The sequence below is a fragment of the Odocoileus virginianus genome, chromosome 24, assembly GCF_023699985.2.
Source record: "Odocoileus virginianus isolate 20LAN1187 ecotype Illinois chromosome 24, Ovbor_1.2, whole genome shotgun sequence".
In the NCBI taxonomy this organism is placed as follows: Eukaryota; Metazoa; Chordata; class Mammalia; order Artiodactyla; family Cervidae; genus Odocoileus; species Odocoileus virginianus.
Window position 1 is genome coordinate 37,427,805 of NC_069697.1, and position 20,378 is coordinate 37,448,182.

General features: G+C 34.4%; 1 protein-coding gene across 5 annotated transcripts in view; it reads right to left on the reverse strand.

The window, feature by feature from the left end:
• LRRK2 (leucine rich repeat kinase 2) overlaps positions 1-20,378 on the reverse strand; it is a 192,376-nt gene that overhangs the window by 96,888 nt on the left and 75,110 nt on the right. For all 5 annotated transcript variants that reach the window (XR_011483287.1, XM_070454571.1, XM_070454570.1 and 2 more), the window contains 7 exons: positions 17,666-17,854; positions 13,196-13,314; positions 12,262-12,331; positions 11,349-11,566; positions 7,121-7,371; positions 6,689-6,837; positions 2,426-2,519 (listed from right to left, as the gene is read on the reverse strand). Coding sequence is in view for 4 of the 5 variants with exons in the window: in XM_070454571.1 (XP_070310672.1) it covers positions 2,426-2,519; positions 6,689-6,837; positions 7,121-7,371; positions 11,349-11,566; positions 12,262-12,331; positions 13,196-13,314; positions 17,666-17,854 (1,090 nt within the window). In the remaining variant the exon portion in view is untranslated. The remainder of the gene's footprint in view (positions 1-2,425; positions 2,520-6,688; positions 6,838-7,120; positions 7,372-11,348; positions 11,567-12,261; positions 12,332-13,195; positions 13,315-17,665; positions 17,855-20,378) is intronic.

Sequence of the window (20,378 nt, forward strand, 5' to 3'; positions counted from 1 at the left end):
AGAGAACAGCACTGAAATATATGCATTACCATATGTAAAAAGATGACCAGTCCAAGTCTGAAGCATGAAGCAGGGCACTCAAAGCCGCTGCTCTGGGACAACCCAGAGGGATGGGGTGGGGAGGGAGGTGGGAGAGGGGGTTCAGGATCGGGGGACACATGGGCACCCATGGCTGATTCATTTCGACATATAGCTAAAACTATCACAATATTGTAAGCAATCATGCTTCAGTTAAAAGAAATTAATTAAAAGAAAAGAAAGTTTTTAAAAAACTTATATATGAGTACACAGGTATGAGTTTTTTATATATGTAAAGGTATATACAGTAGGATAAAGAGGCATGTCTTAATAGGAACATTTAAATAAGGCCCAATAAAAACAAAATTGCAGTCTAATTTCCCTACTTGAGAAATATAAAAATGTCAATCAGAATGAAAGATCGTATTTTACAAACATTTACGATGTATGAGAAATCATAATTAACAAATGCAAAAACAGTCTTAAAATTCCTGCCTTCTATACAAGATTCACAGATATGTAGCTTCCATTTCTCTCTTCAATCTCATTCAAATCTGGAGGTATTTTTCAGAGGTCAGGTCCTCGAGTTTATTATCACTTTTACCAGCTTGTCTCAGTGTGAAAAATATCATAACACTGAGCATGATATCTTGTATACAGTAGGACCTCAATGAAAACATGTTGCTTTCATGCAGGAATAGCTACCCAAAAAGAAAATGAAGCGCTCAGTCATGTCCGACTCTTTGCAACCCCATGGACCATAGCCTACCAGGCTCCTCCGCCCATCGGATTTTCCAGGCAAGGGAACTGGAGTGGGGTGCCATTGCCTTCTGCAGGGGATCTTCCCAAAACAGGAACTGAACCCCCAGGTCTCCTGCATTGCAGGCAGACACTTTACCGTCTGAGCCAGCAGGGAAGCAAAGTTTGTAAGAAATAGCAGGAAAACACATGTCACATGTAAGTTCACATGTGTAGAAAGACTAAAGATAGCAACTGTGGTATATTTGACTATGTAAAGGTTGCCTGAACTTTTACTACTGTTACTGATTCCTTTCACCCAGCATATTTGAAGCATGATAAATTAATTCTAAGCTCTGCTAGACCAAGATTCAGATCTATAAAGCAACATTTTTGCTCTACTTTGTAAATATTAGATCTTGCTCTAGTTACCTTATAAAAATGTTGAAAGCAATAAAATTAATTTGACTATATGAAAGGTAAGACACGTATGTGTGACCAACAATGCGACTGAGACAAAATTGACAATCGTCAAGTTGTTCAAAGGCAGTGCCTCTTGGCTTTAAGACTAAGCTTGGAGCCTAAAGGTGGCCAAGTACATGCTCACTTGTGAAACAAGAGAATAAATTTAAAGAAATACATATAAACACTTGAAATGTATGCCTGAAGATGGTGTCTGAAGGTAAAGTGTAATTAGGGACTGGATAAATTTCTAGCTCTCTAGGAAGAAACCTTCCTTATGACATTAATCTTTTACAAATAAGTGGTCTCCAAACATGTTTTCAGAAAAGCATTATGTTTAAAATATAAAACCATCTATATTCTATAGGTGCTTGTATGTCAGAATTAAGAGTCTGAAATCAAACTACCAGTGTGGTGGTTTGAAGTATGACTTTGGGCAAGTTACTTCCTCTCTTTAATGAAACAGTGTTCTCATTATAAAGTAGAGATGATAACAACTACTGATATTTCATAGGATTATTAGGAAGATTAAAGATATGATCTGCTGTTAAGCAGTTAGAACAGTGTTCCACACATTTTAATGCTAGTTTTAAATTGACTACTATATATCTATCTCACATCTTCCATGGCTAAATTACAAGTATTATTTACCTGTATATGTATATATATATGCACATGTACCTTTATGGATTTTGCTTATAATATATAACACTAGTAGAATAGTTATTTAAGATGACAACACCTTTGAAAGCCATTTAATACTTGAATTTGTCGTTAACAAGAAGCTTTATTTTTAATAAAATTAACTAAAAATATTCCCAAATACCTGAAACTACATAAATTTTCACCAAAAATGTCATTCAAACATAAGTGAAATATAATTTCCAAGTTAACAGTGTCTTAGCAACATAATCTCAAAGCAAGTGAAATTTTAAAAGTTAAAGTGATGCCAGTACAATCTCATTTGATTACAATAATGCAACCATTAATTACTCTTGTTTCTATGCAACAACACATTAAATTAAAAGTTTAAAAGTCCAAACAACTTAGGTCTTTTGTCTAATAAAAATCAAACATTCATAGATTTTAAAACATTAAGCTTAGTATATTTAGAAATCAATTACATTTATATGTCTAAGTTAAAACCAAGTTTCTGAAAGTTCTGTTCCAGCTCACGTAGTTTTTAAAATGAAAATAATAAACTTACTGTGGGAGATGTAAAATTGCTTCTGGGACACATGTGAATCTGTTTTGAGATAATCTTAGGCTTGTGATAGAAGAAGGCAAAAAAGGCATAGCAGCTAAGAGAAAATAAAGGTGAGTTAATGAACTTTTTAATCACTCTAACTAGATTTCTACCAGATTCCACACTAAGACAGCTATCAGTGATCTGACATGTAATTTAATTTCCATTCTCACCCTGACAATAAAAAGTTTTACTTTTAAAATTAGTTAATACTACCACAAAATATTAAAATAATACACCATAATTATAAGAATCTTCTAACCTGAAAGCACAGCAAGTGTCTAAATATAAATTCTTCTAACATCTGCACAAAGGAGAAATCATTAGAATATTCATTTCAAAGTATGTATGATATTATGTGACATATATTATGCATGCATGCAAGCATGCTAAGTAGCTTCCATCATGTACTACTCTTTGCAATCCTATGAACTGTAGCCGGTTAGACACCCGTGTCCATGGGATTTTTCAGGCAAAAATAATAGAGTGGGTTGCCATGCCCTCCTGCAGGGAATCTTCCCAACCCAGAGATCCAGGAGTCTCTTATGTCTCCTGCATTAGCAGGTGGGTTATTTACCACTAGCACCACCTGGGAAGCCCTATATATAATATATGTTAATTCAAATTACTGAAGTAAGTTTAAAAAACCATTTTGGAATATGTTACTAACCACAGCATGATATAAAAATTCTCTTTAAAACCATCTTGTAAAGAATATTCTATGGAATAATTATGAAAATGAAATTGGAAGTGATAGTCACTCAGTCGTGTGTGACTCTTTGCGATCCCATGAAATGTAGCCTGCCAGGCTCCTCTGTCCAGGGCATTTTCCAGGCAAGAATACTGGAATGGGTTGCCACTCCTTTCTCCAGCATATCTTCCTGACCCAGGAATCAAGCCCAGGTCTCCTGCATTGCAGGCAGATTCTTTACCATCTGAGCCACCAGGAAAGTCCACTGAATAATTAGGGATGTTACTTAATAAAAGGATTCTTTGATCATATGATCTTAAGAGAATGGGGAAACATTAGGCAAAATAAAGTGAAATATCTCAAAGTTGTCAATACCCAGGTCTCCCGCATTGCAGGCAGACTCTTTATTGTCTGAACCACCAGGGGAGCCACACCAGAGCTGTCAACATTTTGATGTATTTTATGAATTTCCAAAAGGGAAATACAGTATTAATACAAGATATTTCCAAGGAATAAAATTCTATGGAACATAATTTTGGAAACTAAATAAATCATACTGCCTTTTTTGTCATCTGTAAAAGTGCACCTAAATCAGATGAAGTCTGAGATTGCTTAGCGATCTGAAAATCGGTGGTTCTGTGAAAGTGGTTTGAGAAATTAGTTCTTAGCATTTTCAAGGTTAATAATATTGGTTATCCTTTATCAAGAAAATCTTTAAGGGTCAAAATGTTCCAGAATATTACTAGAAGCTGTCTTCCTAAGAAGCAGAAAGGTACATGCTATACCTTACCTATTTCCAAAAAGTATTTGTAGCAAAATAAATTAGTATAATAGAAGTAATTCTCTACTTAGGAATTAAGAGTCTTTAGGTCCAGAGATTCTTGAGCTTTCTCATTCCATGAGAAAGACTCATAAAATCAAAGAACTGAAACTTCATTTCACAGAGAAATTTTTAATGGTTAGGGTTCCAATGAGGTTATCGCCTCCATAGGGTATTTTTCCAAATACAAGGCCACTTCTACAACTATTAAATTTGTGTCATGCAAAGAAAGCGGATTCCTGAAACAACTAATTAATTAATTCTATGTTCCTGAACATTTCACGCAAAAATCTCAGTGCTTCAATTTCCTCAATTAGTCAAGCAGAGGTCATATTGTCCTATAGGACTTTTGTGAGATTCAGCTGAGATGACACATTGACCATATGCTAGCTCAGGGTCCCTCAGATGCTCTTTTTTTCTAGATCCAATTAAATGCAACAAACACAGACACTTCCCTATCTCCACAGTTTAGATCGGATCCCCTTGAGGTACCCTCGTAGCACCTTGAAACTTATCATCATAGTATTTAGCACAATACACAATTACACTCATTTGTTCTATCATTACTTACTGTCTTCTGAACTTAACTACATGTTCCTTCAGGACAGAGTCTGAATTGCTTTGCTCATTAGTGAGTGAATAATTCTATACCCAGTTTCAGGCTCATGATAAGAACATGGTCAATATTCAAGAGGGTGAAAGGAAGGGAAAGAGAAGGAAAGTAATTCTATGTAAATTAATATGGATTTTATTGTTAGTAGCTTCTCAAAAATATATAAAAATAAAATATTTTAAAGTAAGTACTCAAAGTATATTCTACTATTTAATAGAATTAAAAATTATTTTACCAAGTCAGGTATAGAATAGGCATGTGGGTGGCAAGGTCTGTATGGCCTTCATTAAGGAAGCTAAAATAGGGGGAAAGTTCCCATTTATTACCATAAAACTACTTTGTTCCTCAATATTAGAATTTGCAGACAGGCTAAAGTGAACATAAATCCCTGCTGTCTCACATGCTAAGAGAACATAGAGTGTTCCAGATTTTTAACAAAAGTGACAATCATAGAGCCCGTGATTATAATATTTTGAACAGAGCAAGAGCTCAATGAATACACATTAAGCTAACCAATTTGAAAACTTCTAAAAGACTAATTTGTTTCCTAAAAAATAATAATAGCACATATACTCCAGAAAACTGCTGAACAAATTTCAGTAGGAAACCCAGTATTTCTGCTTCAACCATCTCAGGCAGCCATACTGAAATTTTAGTATAATCACAGAACCACAGATTAATGACTACTTGTACTCCAAGATGCTGCAGTCTTGGGCTTCCCTGGAGGCTCAGTGGGAAAGAATCTGCTTGCAGTGCAGGAGATCCGGGTTCAATCCCCAGGTTAGGAAGATCCCCCTGGGTTGAGGAGGGAATGTCAACCCACTCCAGTATTTTTGCCTAGAGGATCCCCTGGACAGAGGAGCCCGGCAGGCTACAGTCCATGGGGTCACAAAGAGTTGGACACAACTGAGCGACTAACACTTTTCATAAGATATTGACATTTTAGCCTATGACAATAACAGCATGTTAAATAGCATAATATAATTTTTAATATTTTAGAATTTAAAAACTAGACTAATTTTTAGAGCAGTTTTAGGTTTACCGAAAAATTGAGAGGAAAATACAAAGTTCTCCCATATTCACCTTTTCCCCTCTCCACCACCAGCCCACACACATACATCTTTTCCCCATTATGAACACCTAGAATAGGATGTGCTGTGTGCTTAATGCTTAGTCGTGTCCAACTCTTTGCAACCCCATGGACTGTAGCCCACCAGGATCCTCTGCCCATGGGGATTCTCCCAGCAGGAATACTAGAGTGGATTGCCGTGCCCTCCTCCAGGGGATCTTCCCAACCCAGGGATTGAACCCAGGTCTCCCACATTGCAGGCAGATTCTTTACCATCTGAGCCGCCAGGGAAGCCCTAGAATAGAATAGTTTGGTATATTTGTTATAACTGATGGGCCGATAATATTAAGTAAAAGTCCACAGTTTACAACAGAGTTCACTCTTCAATTACAATAGAGTTTCCTCTTTGACAGGGCTTCCCTGGTAGCTGAGCTGGTAAAGAATCCGCCTGCAATGTAGGAGACTCCGGTTCAATTCCTGGGTCGGGAAGATTCTCCTGAAGAAGGGATAGCCCATCCACCCAAGTATTCCTGGGTTTCCCTGGTGGCTCAGATGGTCAAGAGTCTACCCACAAAGCAGGAGACCTGGGTTCAATCCCTGGGTTGGGAAGAGCCCCTTGAGAAGGGAACAGCTACCTACTCCAGTATTCTTGCCTGGAGAATTCTATGGATAGCCAACACTCTCTCCCTCACTCCACAATCCTGGAAATTGCTGGTTGTTAGCTTTGCCATTCCCAAAATGTCATAGAGTTAAAATTATGCAGTGTGTAATCTTTTCAGATTGGCTTCTTTAACTTAGCAATATGCATTTAAGTTCCCTCCACATTTCACAGCTTGACAGCTCATTTCTTTTTATCACCAACCTGCAAACTTTGTATTTAATACTCTAGCATAATATTTAACTGAAACACCACCGTTAAATCCCCACCTAAAATGTTCATACAGGACTCATGTGATTACTTTTATTTGTTCCATTTGACCCATATAACACTCAAAATGACTGGAAAGAGAAGTCTCATAAAAAGCACTTACCAAGAAAATTCATTCTGGCACTTAAAATCTCCACTTTAGGACAAGTCTCAAGGAAGTCCTCTGATAAAGATGAAATGTGGTTTTTACTAAGGTTTAAAATCTTCAGTTCCTTCAGGCTCAAAGGGGAACATATTTCTGATATTTTATTTCTAGTCATAGGAGACAAAGTGAGGATTAAATTGCATAAATTCACAGGCTTTGAAGGAAAACAGTCAACCATCTTCAAAAAGAGCATCAAAGCACATTTATTAACTTTTAAATTAATTGTAAAAATTTAAGTCAACTGATAGAAGCTGTATTATGAATTGTCTCAGTTCTTTATCACTCTACCATGTAAAATTCATTACTATGGAAACGATGTCACTGTGTGTTAACCTTATGAAACTTCAATGTGAGGCAACCCTTTTTGTCTTCAATGAACTCCATGCTTACCCTTCTAAAATGAGCTGTTCCAATTTCTCTACCACGTCACCAAGGTTCGCAGGAAGAGAAGATATCTGATTATATGACAAGTTAAACTGTTTCAAGGTCGGGCACGTCACAGCAGGGTCCAAAACTACCGAGGGTCCAATATCATTTCGAGAGACATCAAGGTTAGCAATACAACTCATTTTCAACAAGTAAGTGGGAAATGATGTAAATTTATTACTATGCAGATCCAAATGTGTTAAACATTTCAGAGTCTGAAAAGACAAAAATTTTTTAAATTTTAAATGAACCATCTGAAAAACTTAAATCTAGCTAATATTTCTGTCTTCCATATCTCTGGTAACTACAACCATTAAGACTTTTCCAAAAAATTGAAAATACAATTGAAAAGACAACTTCTGTATACTCACTAGTCCTATCTGCTCTGCTATAAAATGGGTAAAGACAAGAAAAATATTAATAGGTGGACAGTCAAAAGCTGGCTCACCAAATAAGGTTTAGAGTTTAATTCAGCTTTTGTGGTAAATTATTCTTGCAATGAGTAAAATGGGAGAATAATAATAGGCTCCAACAAATACTTGAACATATGACTTAATGAATAAGCAGTACAACATAATCCTGGGAATATATTTTTCTCTAGCTTTTACATATTGTTTAACATTTTAATATAAGTAAGATATAACCATAAATTAGTCATGTATATAATACACATGTTATTTCATAAACCCCTCTTTCAAACAAAATATTTTGTATTAAAAGTCTATTTTCTATTTTTAATATATTATATATTTATTATATTACTAATAATTATATTCATTATATTTTGAATGTTTATACTCTATCATTTATTTATATCATTATATATTAATTATATGATTATGCATCATAAATATATTATAAATTATATATAAATCTTTTAAATTTGTACTAAGACAAATATGTCTTACAAACTATGCATAATATATGAATTTTAAATATATAAGTTATATTTTATATACAATATATATTATATAACATAAGATATTTATAGTATATATAATGATATATATTACATGCTGTCTATACAATTATAAATATATAATACTATCTTATAATTATAAAATAATATATAATATAAAACATGTTATTTTGTATATTATATACAATTTATGGTTATAAATATATATTTTATAATTTATACAACACATACTATAATCATAAATTATATAGCATATAATATATAATGTATGAATTGTATATAAACATTATTTGAATAATATATAAATAACATTTATATTATATATATAAATATATATGATATATGATATATATTTATATCATATATATCATATTTATGTGATATAAATATTATTTGTTTATTTATATTATGGACTTCCTAGGTGGCACTAATGGTAAAGAACCTGCTGCCAATGAAGGAGACAAAACAGACATGCGTTCGATCCCTGCTTTAGGGAGATTCCCTGGAGGAGGGCATGGCACCCCCTCCAGTAATCTCACTTGGAGAATCCCAAAGACAGAGGAGGTCATAATATTATACATAAGTATGTAATTAAATACTTATAAGTATATAATTTATATACCTAAATATATAAATATATATTATAGAAATACATTTTAATATAAATAAGAGTTAACCATAATCATGTAATAATACATGTTTTATTTTATAACCTCCTCTTTCAAATGAATTTTCCAGTTTCTTGTGATTCACACAGTCAAAGGTTTTAGCATAGCCAATGAAGCAGAAGTAGATGTTTTCCTGGAATTCTCTTGCTTTTTCTATGATCCAACGGATGTTGGCAATTTGATCTCTGGTTCCTCTGCCTTTTCTAAATTCAGTTTGTACATTTGTAAGTTCTTGTTTCATATGCTATTGAAGCCTAACTTGGAGAACTTTGAGTATGACCTTGCTAGCATGTGCAATGAGTGTAATTGTGTGGTATTTTGAACATTCTTTGGCATTGCCCTGCTTTGGGATTGAAATGAAAACACCTTTTCCAGTCCTGTGGCCACTGCAGTTTTCCAAATTTGAGGGCATATTGAATGCAGCACTTTAACAGCATCATCTTTTAGGATCTGAAATAGCTCAGCGGGAATTCCATCACCTCCACTAGCTTCGTTTGTAGTGAATCTTCCTAAGGCCCATTGGACTTCACACTCCAGGATGTTTGGCTCTAGGTGAATGGTCACACCATCATGCTTGTTCAGGTCATTAAGATCTTTGGACAGTTCTTCTGTGTATTCCTGCCACCTCTTACTAACATCTTCTTCTGTTAGGTCTGTATCATTTCTGCCCCTTATTGTGCCCATCTTTGCATGATTGTTCCCCTGGTATCTCTATTTATCTTGAAGAGATTTCTAGTCTTCCCCATTGTTTTCCTCTAATTCTTTGCATTGTTCATTGAGGAAGGCTTTCTTATCTCTCCTTACTATTCTTTGGAACTCTGCATTCATATGGGTATATCTTTTGTTTTCTTCTTGCCTTTTGCTTCTCTTCTTTTCTCAGTTATTTGTAAGGCCTCCTCAGACAACCCTTTTGCCTTTTTGCATTTCTTCTTGGAGATGGTTTTGACCACTGCCCCCTGTACAATGTTACAAACCTCCATCAATAGTTCTTCAGGCATTCTGTCTATCAGATCTAATCCCTTGAATCTGCCTGTCACTTCCACTGTATAATCATAAGGGATTTGATTTAGGTCATACATGAATGGACTACTGAAAATTTTCCCTACTTTCTTCAATTTAATTTTGAATTCTGCAATATGGAGTTCATGATCTGAGCCACAGTCAGCTCCAGGTCTTGTTTTTGCTGACTACAGAATCTTCGAATGCCCTAATACATACTATAAATACTATTCATAATATATAAATGGCATTTATAATTATTTATATTATATATTTCTATATAAATATATAATGCCATGTTCTATTCATATTCTCTTTGGTTTAGCTAGACTAAACTCTAGTTTTCCTTCACTTACTCTTTCGTAAATATTTATTGATAGTCAGCCAAGTGTCAGTCATTAGTTTCTTGACAAATTACTTCAGTAATCATCTATACAGCCTCTACTATACTTACTAGGCACTGAGGGTAGATATGAAAGGATAGATTAGACATGAACAGGCTGAAACAGTTTCTGTTCTCAAGGAGTTTACAATTCAGTGAGGACAATATACCTTAGATTCAAATTTATAGTGTGAGCATTGGAGGAAAAAGAGTGGGTGCCACGGAAATCCAACCGAGCCTAGAGACTGGATCCAAAATGAGCCCCTGTAACTTTGAAGATTTAGTCAGGTAAAAGGAGGCTAGAGAGGGGCCATATTTTAGACACTGTAGTGGGGGTAGGGATCACCTTTCTTTCTTCTCTCTCTTCAGATACACAAACTTTAAGGGAAAGATATCACTTAAATATATTTAAAAATTATACAACTCTGCTTTTAAAGTGTCAAAATTATGGTAAATTTTTTAAGTTAGAAAAAGGGGAAATGTACTTGCAACAAAATTAGTTTTCAAAAAACATATAATTCTTTATCAAACTTTGCAGTTCAAGCCAAGAATTCATTTAATAATTTAAAAGGCAGTATTATGATCCATATCTTTGAATTCTAATGTATAGTACATAAAAATGATGAACAAAGTAATGAGTCAGAGGACTACCCTATTGGCAGATTACTTTAAAATTTAGTTGCTATAAAATAGGAATTTTGAGGGTAAAAAATCAATTTTTAAGGTGCATATAATTTAAAAAATTGATTAATGCCTTGTGGATAGTTTAGTTGAGCCTCTTTGTTTTGCAGACAAGAAAATGAGGGCCTAGAGCAGTTGAAGTGATATGTTCTTATTGTCATACAGTTGGTAGCTGAACAAAGTCAGGACCATCAGACCAGATCTAATTTAATTTAAACAGTTTAAGTTGTCTTACTAGAATTAAATAATTGAAGGCATAATCAACATGCAACCTTGCCAGACTTTAATACATACCATGAATCATCAGGAAAGAACCTAGAATTCCTTTTTAATCAGATTTCCATTTCCACTGTCTGCCCCCAAAGATGCATCTGAAAGACCACATAAACTAAGATACTTGTGTGACAACCAGAACAATGGAGGAATTACTGTCCAATGACACAAAAGTAGAACCTTCTTTTTAAAGATTTAAACATACAACTTAGATACAAATGTAGATGCTCTTGAAATATCCTGAGAATTATAAGGATAAATTAAATTTACTTCACACAGCTGTTGTGGAAAGCTTGTGAGTGAATTCTGGTGAAGCTCCAGCTTTTCAAGATGTTCCAAATGACCACTTATACAGGAGTTCTGGCTCAGGGCATCAACATCTCTTAGTTCATTTGCTGAAAGGTCTAACGATGTAATATATTCTCTCTCAGAAGGCAGGGAAGAAATGCTCTCTGAATGCCTCATATGGGACTGGAATTTTGATGCTCCTTTTGTCAAAAAAAAAAAAACAAAGGAGACATAAGCAAGTAATTTAAGTTTACTCAGTAAATGCTTATTGATCATCTACCAGTGTCAGGTTCTCTTCAAGGCATTGGAATAGAAAACCAAACTATGAAACTTTTATTCCAGTGTCAGACATGAAAGTAAATAATAAATATTAAATCAGGTAATTTAAGTAATATAAACAACAGACCTAGAGAAGAACATTAAGAATGGCACTGGTGGAGGGTTTTTATTTACATTTTAGGAAAACAGCAGGAAGGATGAAAACTGTCTGGTATAACATCATAAAAGCTTAAATTTTAAATTTATAGTTGTGTTCTCTGATGGCTCAGACAGTAAAACATCTGCCTACAATGCAGGAGACCCAGGTTCAATCCCTGGGTTGGGAAGATCTCCTGGAAAAGGAAATGGCAACCCACTCCAGTATTCTTGCCTGGAAAATCCCATAGAGAGAGGAGCCTGGTGGGCTACAGTCCATGGGGTCACAAAGAGTCGGACAGGACTGAGCAACTTCACTTTCACTTTCATTTTTCTACAGAATGATTTCTATGGAATCACTTTGAAGGTTATGTATGATGAAATTGATACCAAGAAAATTTGGATAATCAGAGGAAATTTAACAAAGTGGTATATTCTGTTCAAAATATCTATTTACTTATGATTACTTTCAACTACTTACTGAGTGAATCATCTGATGAAAATAGTTTTCTTTTTCTCTTTAGTAAATCTTCATGATCAAAAATGGGTCCCTATTAAACAAATAAACATTTATAACAAAATTACAATCACTGTTTAGAGCAAAAAGAACATTTTCCTAGCTGATTTCTTTAGGAGTCACTATAAGATTACTGGGCTTCCCTGGTGGCTCAGTTGGTAAAGAATCCACCTGCAATGCAGGAGACCCTGGTTCAATCCCTGGGGCGGGAAGATCCCCTGGAAAAGGAAATGGCAACCCACTCTAATATTCTTGCCTGGGAAATCTCATGGACAGTGGAGCCTGGCCGGTTACAGTCCATAGGGTTGCAAGACTTGAACACAATTTAGTGACTAAGCCACTACCACTGTAAGATTATTATTAATAGCTAAAGTATTCATGGAACCAAGCCACACCATAAGACATAGACCTAGTCTGTGCTCCACAGACATGATACTCTACAAAGAAAAAAGAATATAACTATTTAAAAGTGTACAGAGCACATATATGCCCCAGACATGCTCAAGTCTACAAACAGAAATTCAAAATAGCATACGCACGCATGTACGCACAGACACACAGACACATATGCATATGTGTGTATGTATGTGTGTATATATATATATATAGTGGCTCAGCTGGTAAAGAATCTGCCTGCAATATGAGAGAGACCTGGGTTCAATACCTGGGTTGGGAAGATCCCCTGGAAAAGAGAAAGGCTACCCACTCCAGTATTCTGGCCTGGAGAATCTGACAGGACTGAGCAACTTTCACTTTCACTTTCATATACATACAGAGAGACAGCATTTTCACACATTAGGGAATTTCTGTATCTAGTTTTGACACACAATTTCAGTTATTAAAAGAATGCCAAACAAGATATACAACATTTAACTACAGCTTTTACAATATAACTTACCAATGAACTGGAATGTCTTTGCAAATTTGGTGAGCAACGTTGCAAGGCAGGATCTCGGTAAAACTCTCCCACGCTAATTGAATTTGATTTCTTTTTCACAAGAAATGAGCCTTCACTTCCTATTTTTAAACAATAACATAAAGAAAAGTAAAAAATGCTTTTAAAATTATGGACTTTCAAGAAAATAAGGATCAATGCTGTTATATTTTAAGGATAAATAGTGTACAGCCACTTTTGAGAACCATGCTATTTTAAATTCTACCACTCTTTATCTTTGAAGTATAAAAACTGTGTCAAAACAAACTGTAAAATTTACCTAACCAAAAATCAATTCATTTTACAGTTGCATTTCTGATATTATCCTTTATTTTAAAACACTTAAAGAGAATTCTTCTTTCAGCCCTGATGATATAACAAACACTGAACTTAACCTCCCCACAACAAATAACTAGAAAGTTGGGCAATTTTTAAAAAATAATTGGTTTCAGACATGGGCTTCCCAGTAGCTCAGTGGTAAAGAATCTGCCTGCCAAAGCAGGAGATGTGGGTTTGATCCCTGGGTTGGGAAGATCCCCTGGAGAAGGGAATGGCAACCTACTCCAGTATTATTGCCTGGGAAATCCATGGACAAAGGAGCCTGGTGGGCTACAGTCCATGGGATCACAAAAGAACAAGACACAACTTAGCTACTAAACAACAGGCTAACTTAGAAGCGTTCTAGAATCAGTTGGATACCTAAGGTTCCTTGACCAAACTTCCTTTGGGCTTCCCAGATGGTGCCTGCCAATGTAGGGGATGCAAAAGACACAGGTTCAATCGCCTGGAGTAGGAAATGGCAACCCATTCCAGTATTCTTCTCTGGAAAATTCCACGGACAGAGGAGCCTGGTGGGCTACAGTCCATGGGGTCACAGAGTCGGATACAACTGAGTGACTGACCACACACACACACACACACACACACACACACAGATATTGGGCTGCAGACAGTGTAGGACTGTGTAATCCCTGAAAGAATGAAAACAAATTATATGAACCTTTCAGGCAACCTAGCTTCCTGCCTGTAGGCAATTTAAGGGCTATAGGCAGTGAAAAGGAATTTAAACAAAGCCCAGTGGCCTTCCTGAGATGAGGAAATGGAGATCAGTGTTCATGGAGATTAACTTGGATGGGAGTTGCAAGGTAGACTCATGGACAGAAAGGAAAACAAATGAAGCAAAAACCCGATTCTTTGAAAAAGATCAATAAAATTGATAAATCTTAAGTGAGACTAAAGAAGGGAAAAAAAGAAAGACAAAAACTATCAATGTCAAGAATTAAAGATCAGATATCACTAATGATCATATAAACATTGGCAGGATAACAGAATTATTATAAATATCATTAAACAAACTGGTAACATATAAAGAGGACAGATTTCTTGAAAGTTTCTAATTATAAAAACTGACAAAAGAAATAATAGAAAATCAAAATAACCATAAATTGATAACTTTTATAATTAAATATATTCCCCCTCTGCACCATAAATATATTCCTAACAAACAAGGCTTTACTAATGAATTCTACTAAACATTTAAGAATAAGACCTCTCCTACAAAAAAACTTTCAGAAAACAGTGGAGTCAGGAGCAATTTTCAATTCATTTCAAGAAGCTAGCATTACTCTCATAGTTACAAGGAAACAAAACTACAGACCAATATCCTTCACAGACACAATATCCTTAATGAAATTTTAGAAAATCAAATTAAATAATATTTTAAAAGAATGACACACCATAGCCAAGTGAGATGTATCCCAGAAAAACATGTTTGGTTTAACATGAGAAAACCATGGTAATAAACTAAATAACAGAATTAAAGGAGAAAATATGCCCATTGTAACAGATGCAGAGAAGCATTTTCCAACACCCATTATGATAAAAAGTCTCAGCAAATAATTACTAGAAATGAGCTTCCTCAACTTGATGAAGAGTATCTATTAAAAAAAAAAAGATAACATCATACTTAATGATGAGACACTGAATGCTTTCCCTCTAAGTTTGGAAACCAGGGAACAATGCCTACTCTTACCACTTCTATTCAACATAATACTAAAGATCCTAGCAGTGCAACAGAACATGGAAACATTTTAAAAGACAGATTAGAATGGAAGAAATAAATCTTTTTTAGCAAGTGGCATTGTGAACATAGAAAAAAATCTATGGAGTCAACAAAAAGCTATTAGAACTCATGAGTTTTGCAAGTCCACAGAATACATTAATGTACAAAGAAATCAACCACATTTCTGTAAACCAGCAGTGAATGAATTATTGGAAATGAATTTAAAAACAATACTATTTATAACAGCATCAAAAAACATGCAATACAAAACACTGGAAGGAGAAATTTAATACAAATAAACAGAAATAAATACTACACTTATATCTCAGGAGACCCATTAAAACATCAGTTCTCTCATTTATTTATAAATTTAATCTAAAGAAATTTTTATTGATGTTAACTCTGTATTATATAATGATAATATATTATTTATACATTAATTTTATATTAAATGTAGATTTAATTGTAATAAAAATCCCAGCATAAAATTAATTGATTCAAAATGTAATATATGGAAATGCAAACAAGCTAGTATAATAAGAACAATTTTCAAAAAGAATACCACCAGAGAACTTATACTACCAGATTTTAAGACCTGCTTTTAAGCTAAAGTAGTCAAGAGAGTGTGGCTCTGGATAATGATCTAAATCAATTGTACGGAATAAAGAATGCATAAATAGAACAACATTTATATGGTCAATTAAATTAGACAAACATGCCATTAACTCAACAAGGAAATAAAGTATATTCAACAAATTATATTAAAACAACTGAATATCTAGTGGAAAAAAGTACATGTCAATTCTTCACTAATACTATATACCAAAATTAACTTAAAATGGACTTAGACCTAAAGGTAAAAGCTAAGATTTTCATACTTCTATAAGAAAACACAGGAGAAAATATTCACAAATTTGAGATAGGAAAAGATTTCTTAAATCTTTTAAAAACAACACAAATCAAAAAAGAAAAAACTGAAACACTGAAGTTTTTAAAATTTAACAATTCTGCTCTTTGAAAAATATCAATAAAATAAGACAAGCTATAACTGATAGAAAATATTTATAGTTCATATATCTGTCAAAGGACTTCTACTAAGAACATATAAAGAACTCTTATAATAACATAATAAGACAATAACACAACTAAAAATTAACAATGATCTGAACAGACACTTGGCAAAGAAAATATATGTATGGTCAACAAGACCATGAAAATAATCTCAGTATCAGTAGTTTTCAGGGAAATGAAAATTAAGACCAAATGTGCTAGGACTACACCCTCAGTAGAAATGGCTAAAATTAAACTGACATACAATACTAAATGATATAGTGTGATGAACATTTAGAGAAGCTAGAATTTTCGTATATTGCTGATGTGAGTATAATATGGTATAACCACTTCAGAAAACAGTCAGAGATAAATAGATATCCTATTTATATGAAAGTTGAGAAAATACTAATTTAGCATACTGTGACAGAAAGCAGACCAGAGGTAGGGGGCAGGTTTGTTGTGAAGAGGCATGTAAAGGGACTTTTTTGGATGACAGAAATGTTGCATAACTTAATGGTGGTGATGATTACACGGATATATAAATGAAAATATACACTTAAAATGTGCATATTTTACTTTACGCTAATTATGTCACAATAAAGCTGGTTTCTAAAAATACTTGAACTTGAGACATGAAATTTTTGGAATAATCCTTACTTATCACCTTCTCAAATACATTTATTCTATCACCCAAAGTTTTCAATCATATTAATCATACTATTTTTAAAAAAATCACCTCACCCAATTTTTACCAAACTGCATTCTGTTAAATGACAGCATTAATCGCTGTCATTAATATCATGCCATGTCAACTTTTTATCTCATTAATTATTAAAGTATTATTTTTAATTCTAATAAATATAAAAATATTTATGATGTACTTCTTATTTGCAAGTGTCTCTTAGACACTTTACACATTTTTCCAAATTCCTATAAATAATCCTGGAAGGTTAGCAACACTACCTTTAATAAGGGTAACAGGTTTACACAAACCAGAAAAGGCTCTAGGCAGTGATGGAATATGAAATCCAACTCAAGTCTGAGTCAGTGTTTTCACTGCAACAGCCACCATTCACTGATTTGGGGGAGTACAATAACACTTAAAAATGTAGAGATATATTTTCTTCATTGCCTCAACTAACGGTTGAGTAACAGTAAGCAGTAACTAATGAATACAATTTTCCTCAAGTTTTTCCAAATGAAGTAAATCAGGTTTTTGTCTCAGTTTGCATTGTTCCATGCTAGAGTGTGTGTGTGTGTGTGTGTGTGTGTGTGTGTGTATTAGCACATAAAGGGAACAATTGTTTTGAAATAGTCACCTTCACTATCCAGGTCATCACTTTGACCAAACACACTGTCAATGTAAGACTCAGGAATGAAGGTCCATTCATCAAATTTATCAACCATTTCTTCAGAAAAATTCCCATTGCTTCCTGAGCCAGCTCCTTCCTCCACAGAACTTCTCATCTGATATCTGAGCACCATCCTTGCCAGGGTGGATCCTATATCTAAAAATAAAGATATATCAACAACTTCTCAGAAATCAGTAATTACACAAATATAAACATATCAAAGTTCCTTATATAGTTTCATACTGTTAAGAGAAATTTTGATTCTTACTTTCAAATCACTTTACAATCTTAATATTCTATAAAGTAGCAGGTAATAAACTTAAATTTTTTAAAAGTCATAAAAATTTACACAAAGCTTTCATGTCGGTGACAAAACTGAACCAATATAAAACTAACTTGACTCTTGAAGGGGCCTGGACTTTGAAGCCTGACAGGCCTGCGTTCAAGTTACTTGCAAGTTGTACAAGCTGCCTGAATATCAGTGTCCTAATTGGGAAGTGAAGACAACAGTACATATAGCACAGGATTACAGAAAAAATTAAAGAAAATGATGCACATGCAGTTTTTAGAATAATACTTTGGACACAGAAGATAATAAATGATATTCTTATTTTTATAAACTATTTGCCAAGTGATTCATTCTACTAAGAAATTTGATAAAATTTCAAAATTAACTCGCTAAGATTTATTGAATTTATATTAAGTGCTATAATGAATAAATAAGTTGACATAGTTCTCATTGTCCTAAATATATCCTGGAAATTTTCTTCAAATATTACTCTTATAGCTCACATTACAACATGTGTACATAATTCAGTCAAGTACTACCTGGAAAATACTTTAAAGCTTGGAATTCAAAATGTTTTTTACTCAGACCAGCTGTCAAAAAAATTAAGGCTATGCCCTGCAATATTAGGAAAGACTTGTCAGTACTTGTAAAACATTTCATATAGAACCAAAAGAATACAGTGAATGTAAACCTCCCTTCGTATCTTCAGAGAGTCCTCAATTCCTTTCCATCAGAAAACAAGATTAAAGTTAAGTAGGTTGTTGGCATGAGACTGGCTGAAGTGACAAAACATGGAATCTAATCATGTCTCATTAGTTCCCAAGGTCCCCAAAGGCAATCAGAGAATCCATTTCTGGATTTTTTTCCAGACATATTATTCTCATATTCAAAATTTATGGCTACCACATCCCAACTGTGTTTTCACCAATACTATTAATAAAAAAAAAAAAACACTGTTCTCTGCTTTTTTCCCCCTTAAGAATACATTCTATCTCTGGACATTTGGATTTGCAATGTGCTTTTCTCTCAGTGATTGCAAAGCATTACACTGTATGAATATATCAATTTATTATTAATTTGAATAGTTTCTTTGGGAAATATTTAATTTTTTCCTAATTTTTTTGTCATTATGAACAATATTTTAATGTGCATCATTGAACATAATTTTTTGTGCACATTAAGAATGCTGTATCATGGATTCTTATCACTACATTATTTGATCAAAAAAGTACATTTGTTGTTCAGTCACTCAGTCACGTCCTTCTCTTTGCAACTCCATGGACTGCAGCAGGCCAAGCTTCCCTGTCCACCATCTCCCGGAGCTTGCTCAAATTCCTGTCCATTGAGTTGGTGATGCCTTTCAACCATCTCGTCCTCTGTCGTCCCCTTCTCCTCCTGCCCAGTCTTTCAAAGCAACAGGGGCTTTTCTAATGAGTCAGCTTTTCACTCCAGGTGGGCAAAATATTGGAGCTTCGTAATCAGTCCTTCCAATGAATATTCAAGACTGATTTCCTTTAGGATTGACTGGTTTGATCTCCTTGCACTCAAGTCTTCAACAACACAGTTCAAGAGTATCAATTCTTTGACACTCAGCCTTCTTTATGGTACAAATCTCACATCCATACATGACTACTGGAAAAACCAAAGCTTTGACTAACAGACTTCTGTTGGAAAGTAATGTCTCTGCTTCTTATTTAATATTCTGTCTAGCTTTATCACAGCTTTTCTTCCAAGGAGCAAGCGTCTTTTAATTTCATGGCTACAGTCACCATCTGCAGTGATGTTGGAGCCCAAGAAAATAAAGTCTGTCACTGTTTCCACTGTTTCGCCATTTTTTGCCATGAAGTGATGGAACTGGATGCCACGATCTTTGTTTACTGAATGCTGAGTTCTAAGCCAGCTTTTTCACTCTCCTCTTCCACCTTCATCAACAGGCTCTTTAGTTCCACTTTGCTTTATGCCATAAAGGTGGTGTCATCTCCGTATCTGAGGGTATGGATATTTCTTCTGGCAATCTTGATTCCAGCATGTGCTTCAACAAGCCTGGAATATCATATGATATACTCAGAATATAAGTTAAATAAGCAGGGTGACAATATACAGCCTTGACATACTCCTTTCCCAATTTGGAACCACTCCATTGTTCCATTTCCGATTCTAACTGTTGCTTCTTCACCTGAATACAGATTTCCAGGAGGCAGGTAGGGTGGTTTGGTAGTCCCATCTCTTGAAGAATTTTCCACTGTTTGTTGTGATCCACACGGTCAAAGGCTTTCATGTATTCAATGAAGCAGAAATAGATGTTTTTCTGGAATTCTCTTGCTTTTTTATGATTCAGGGGATGCTGGCAATTTGATCTTTGGTGCCTCTGCCTTTTCTAAATCCAGCTTG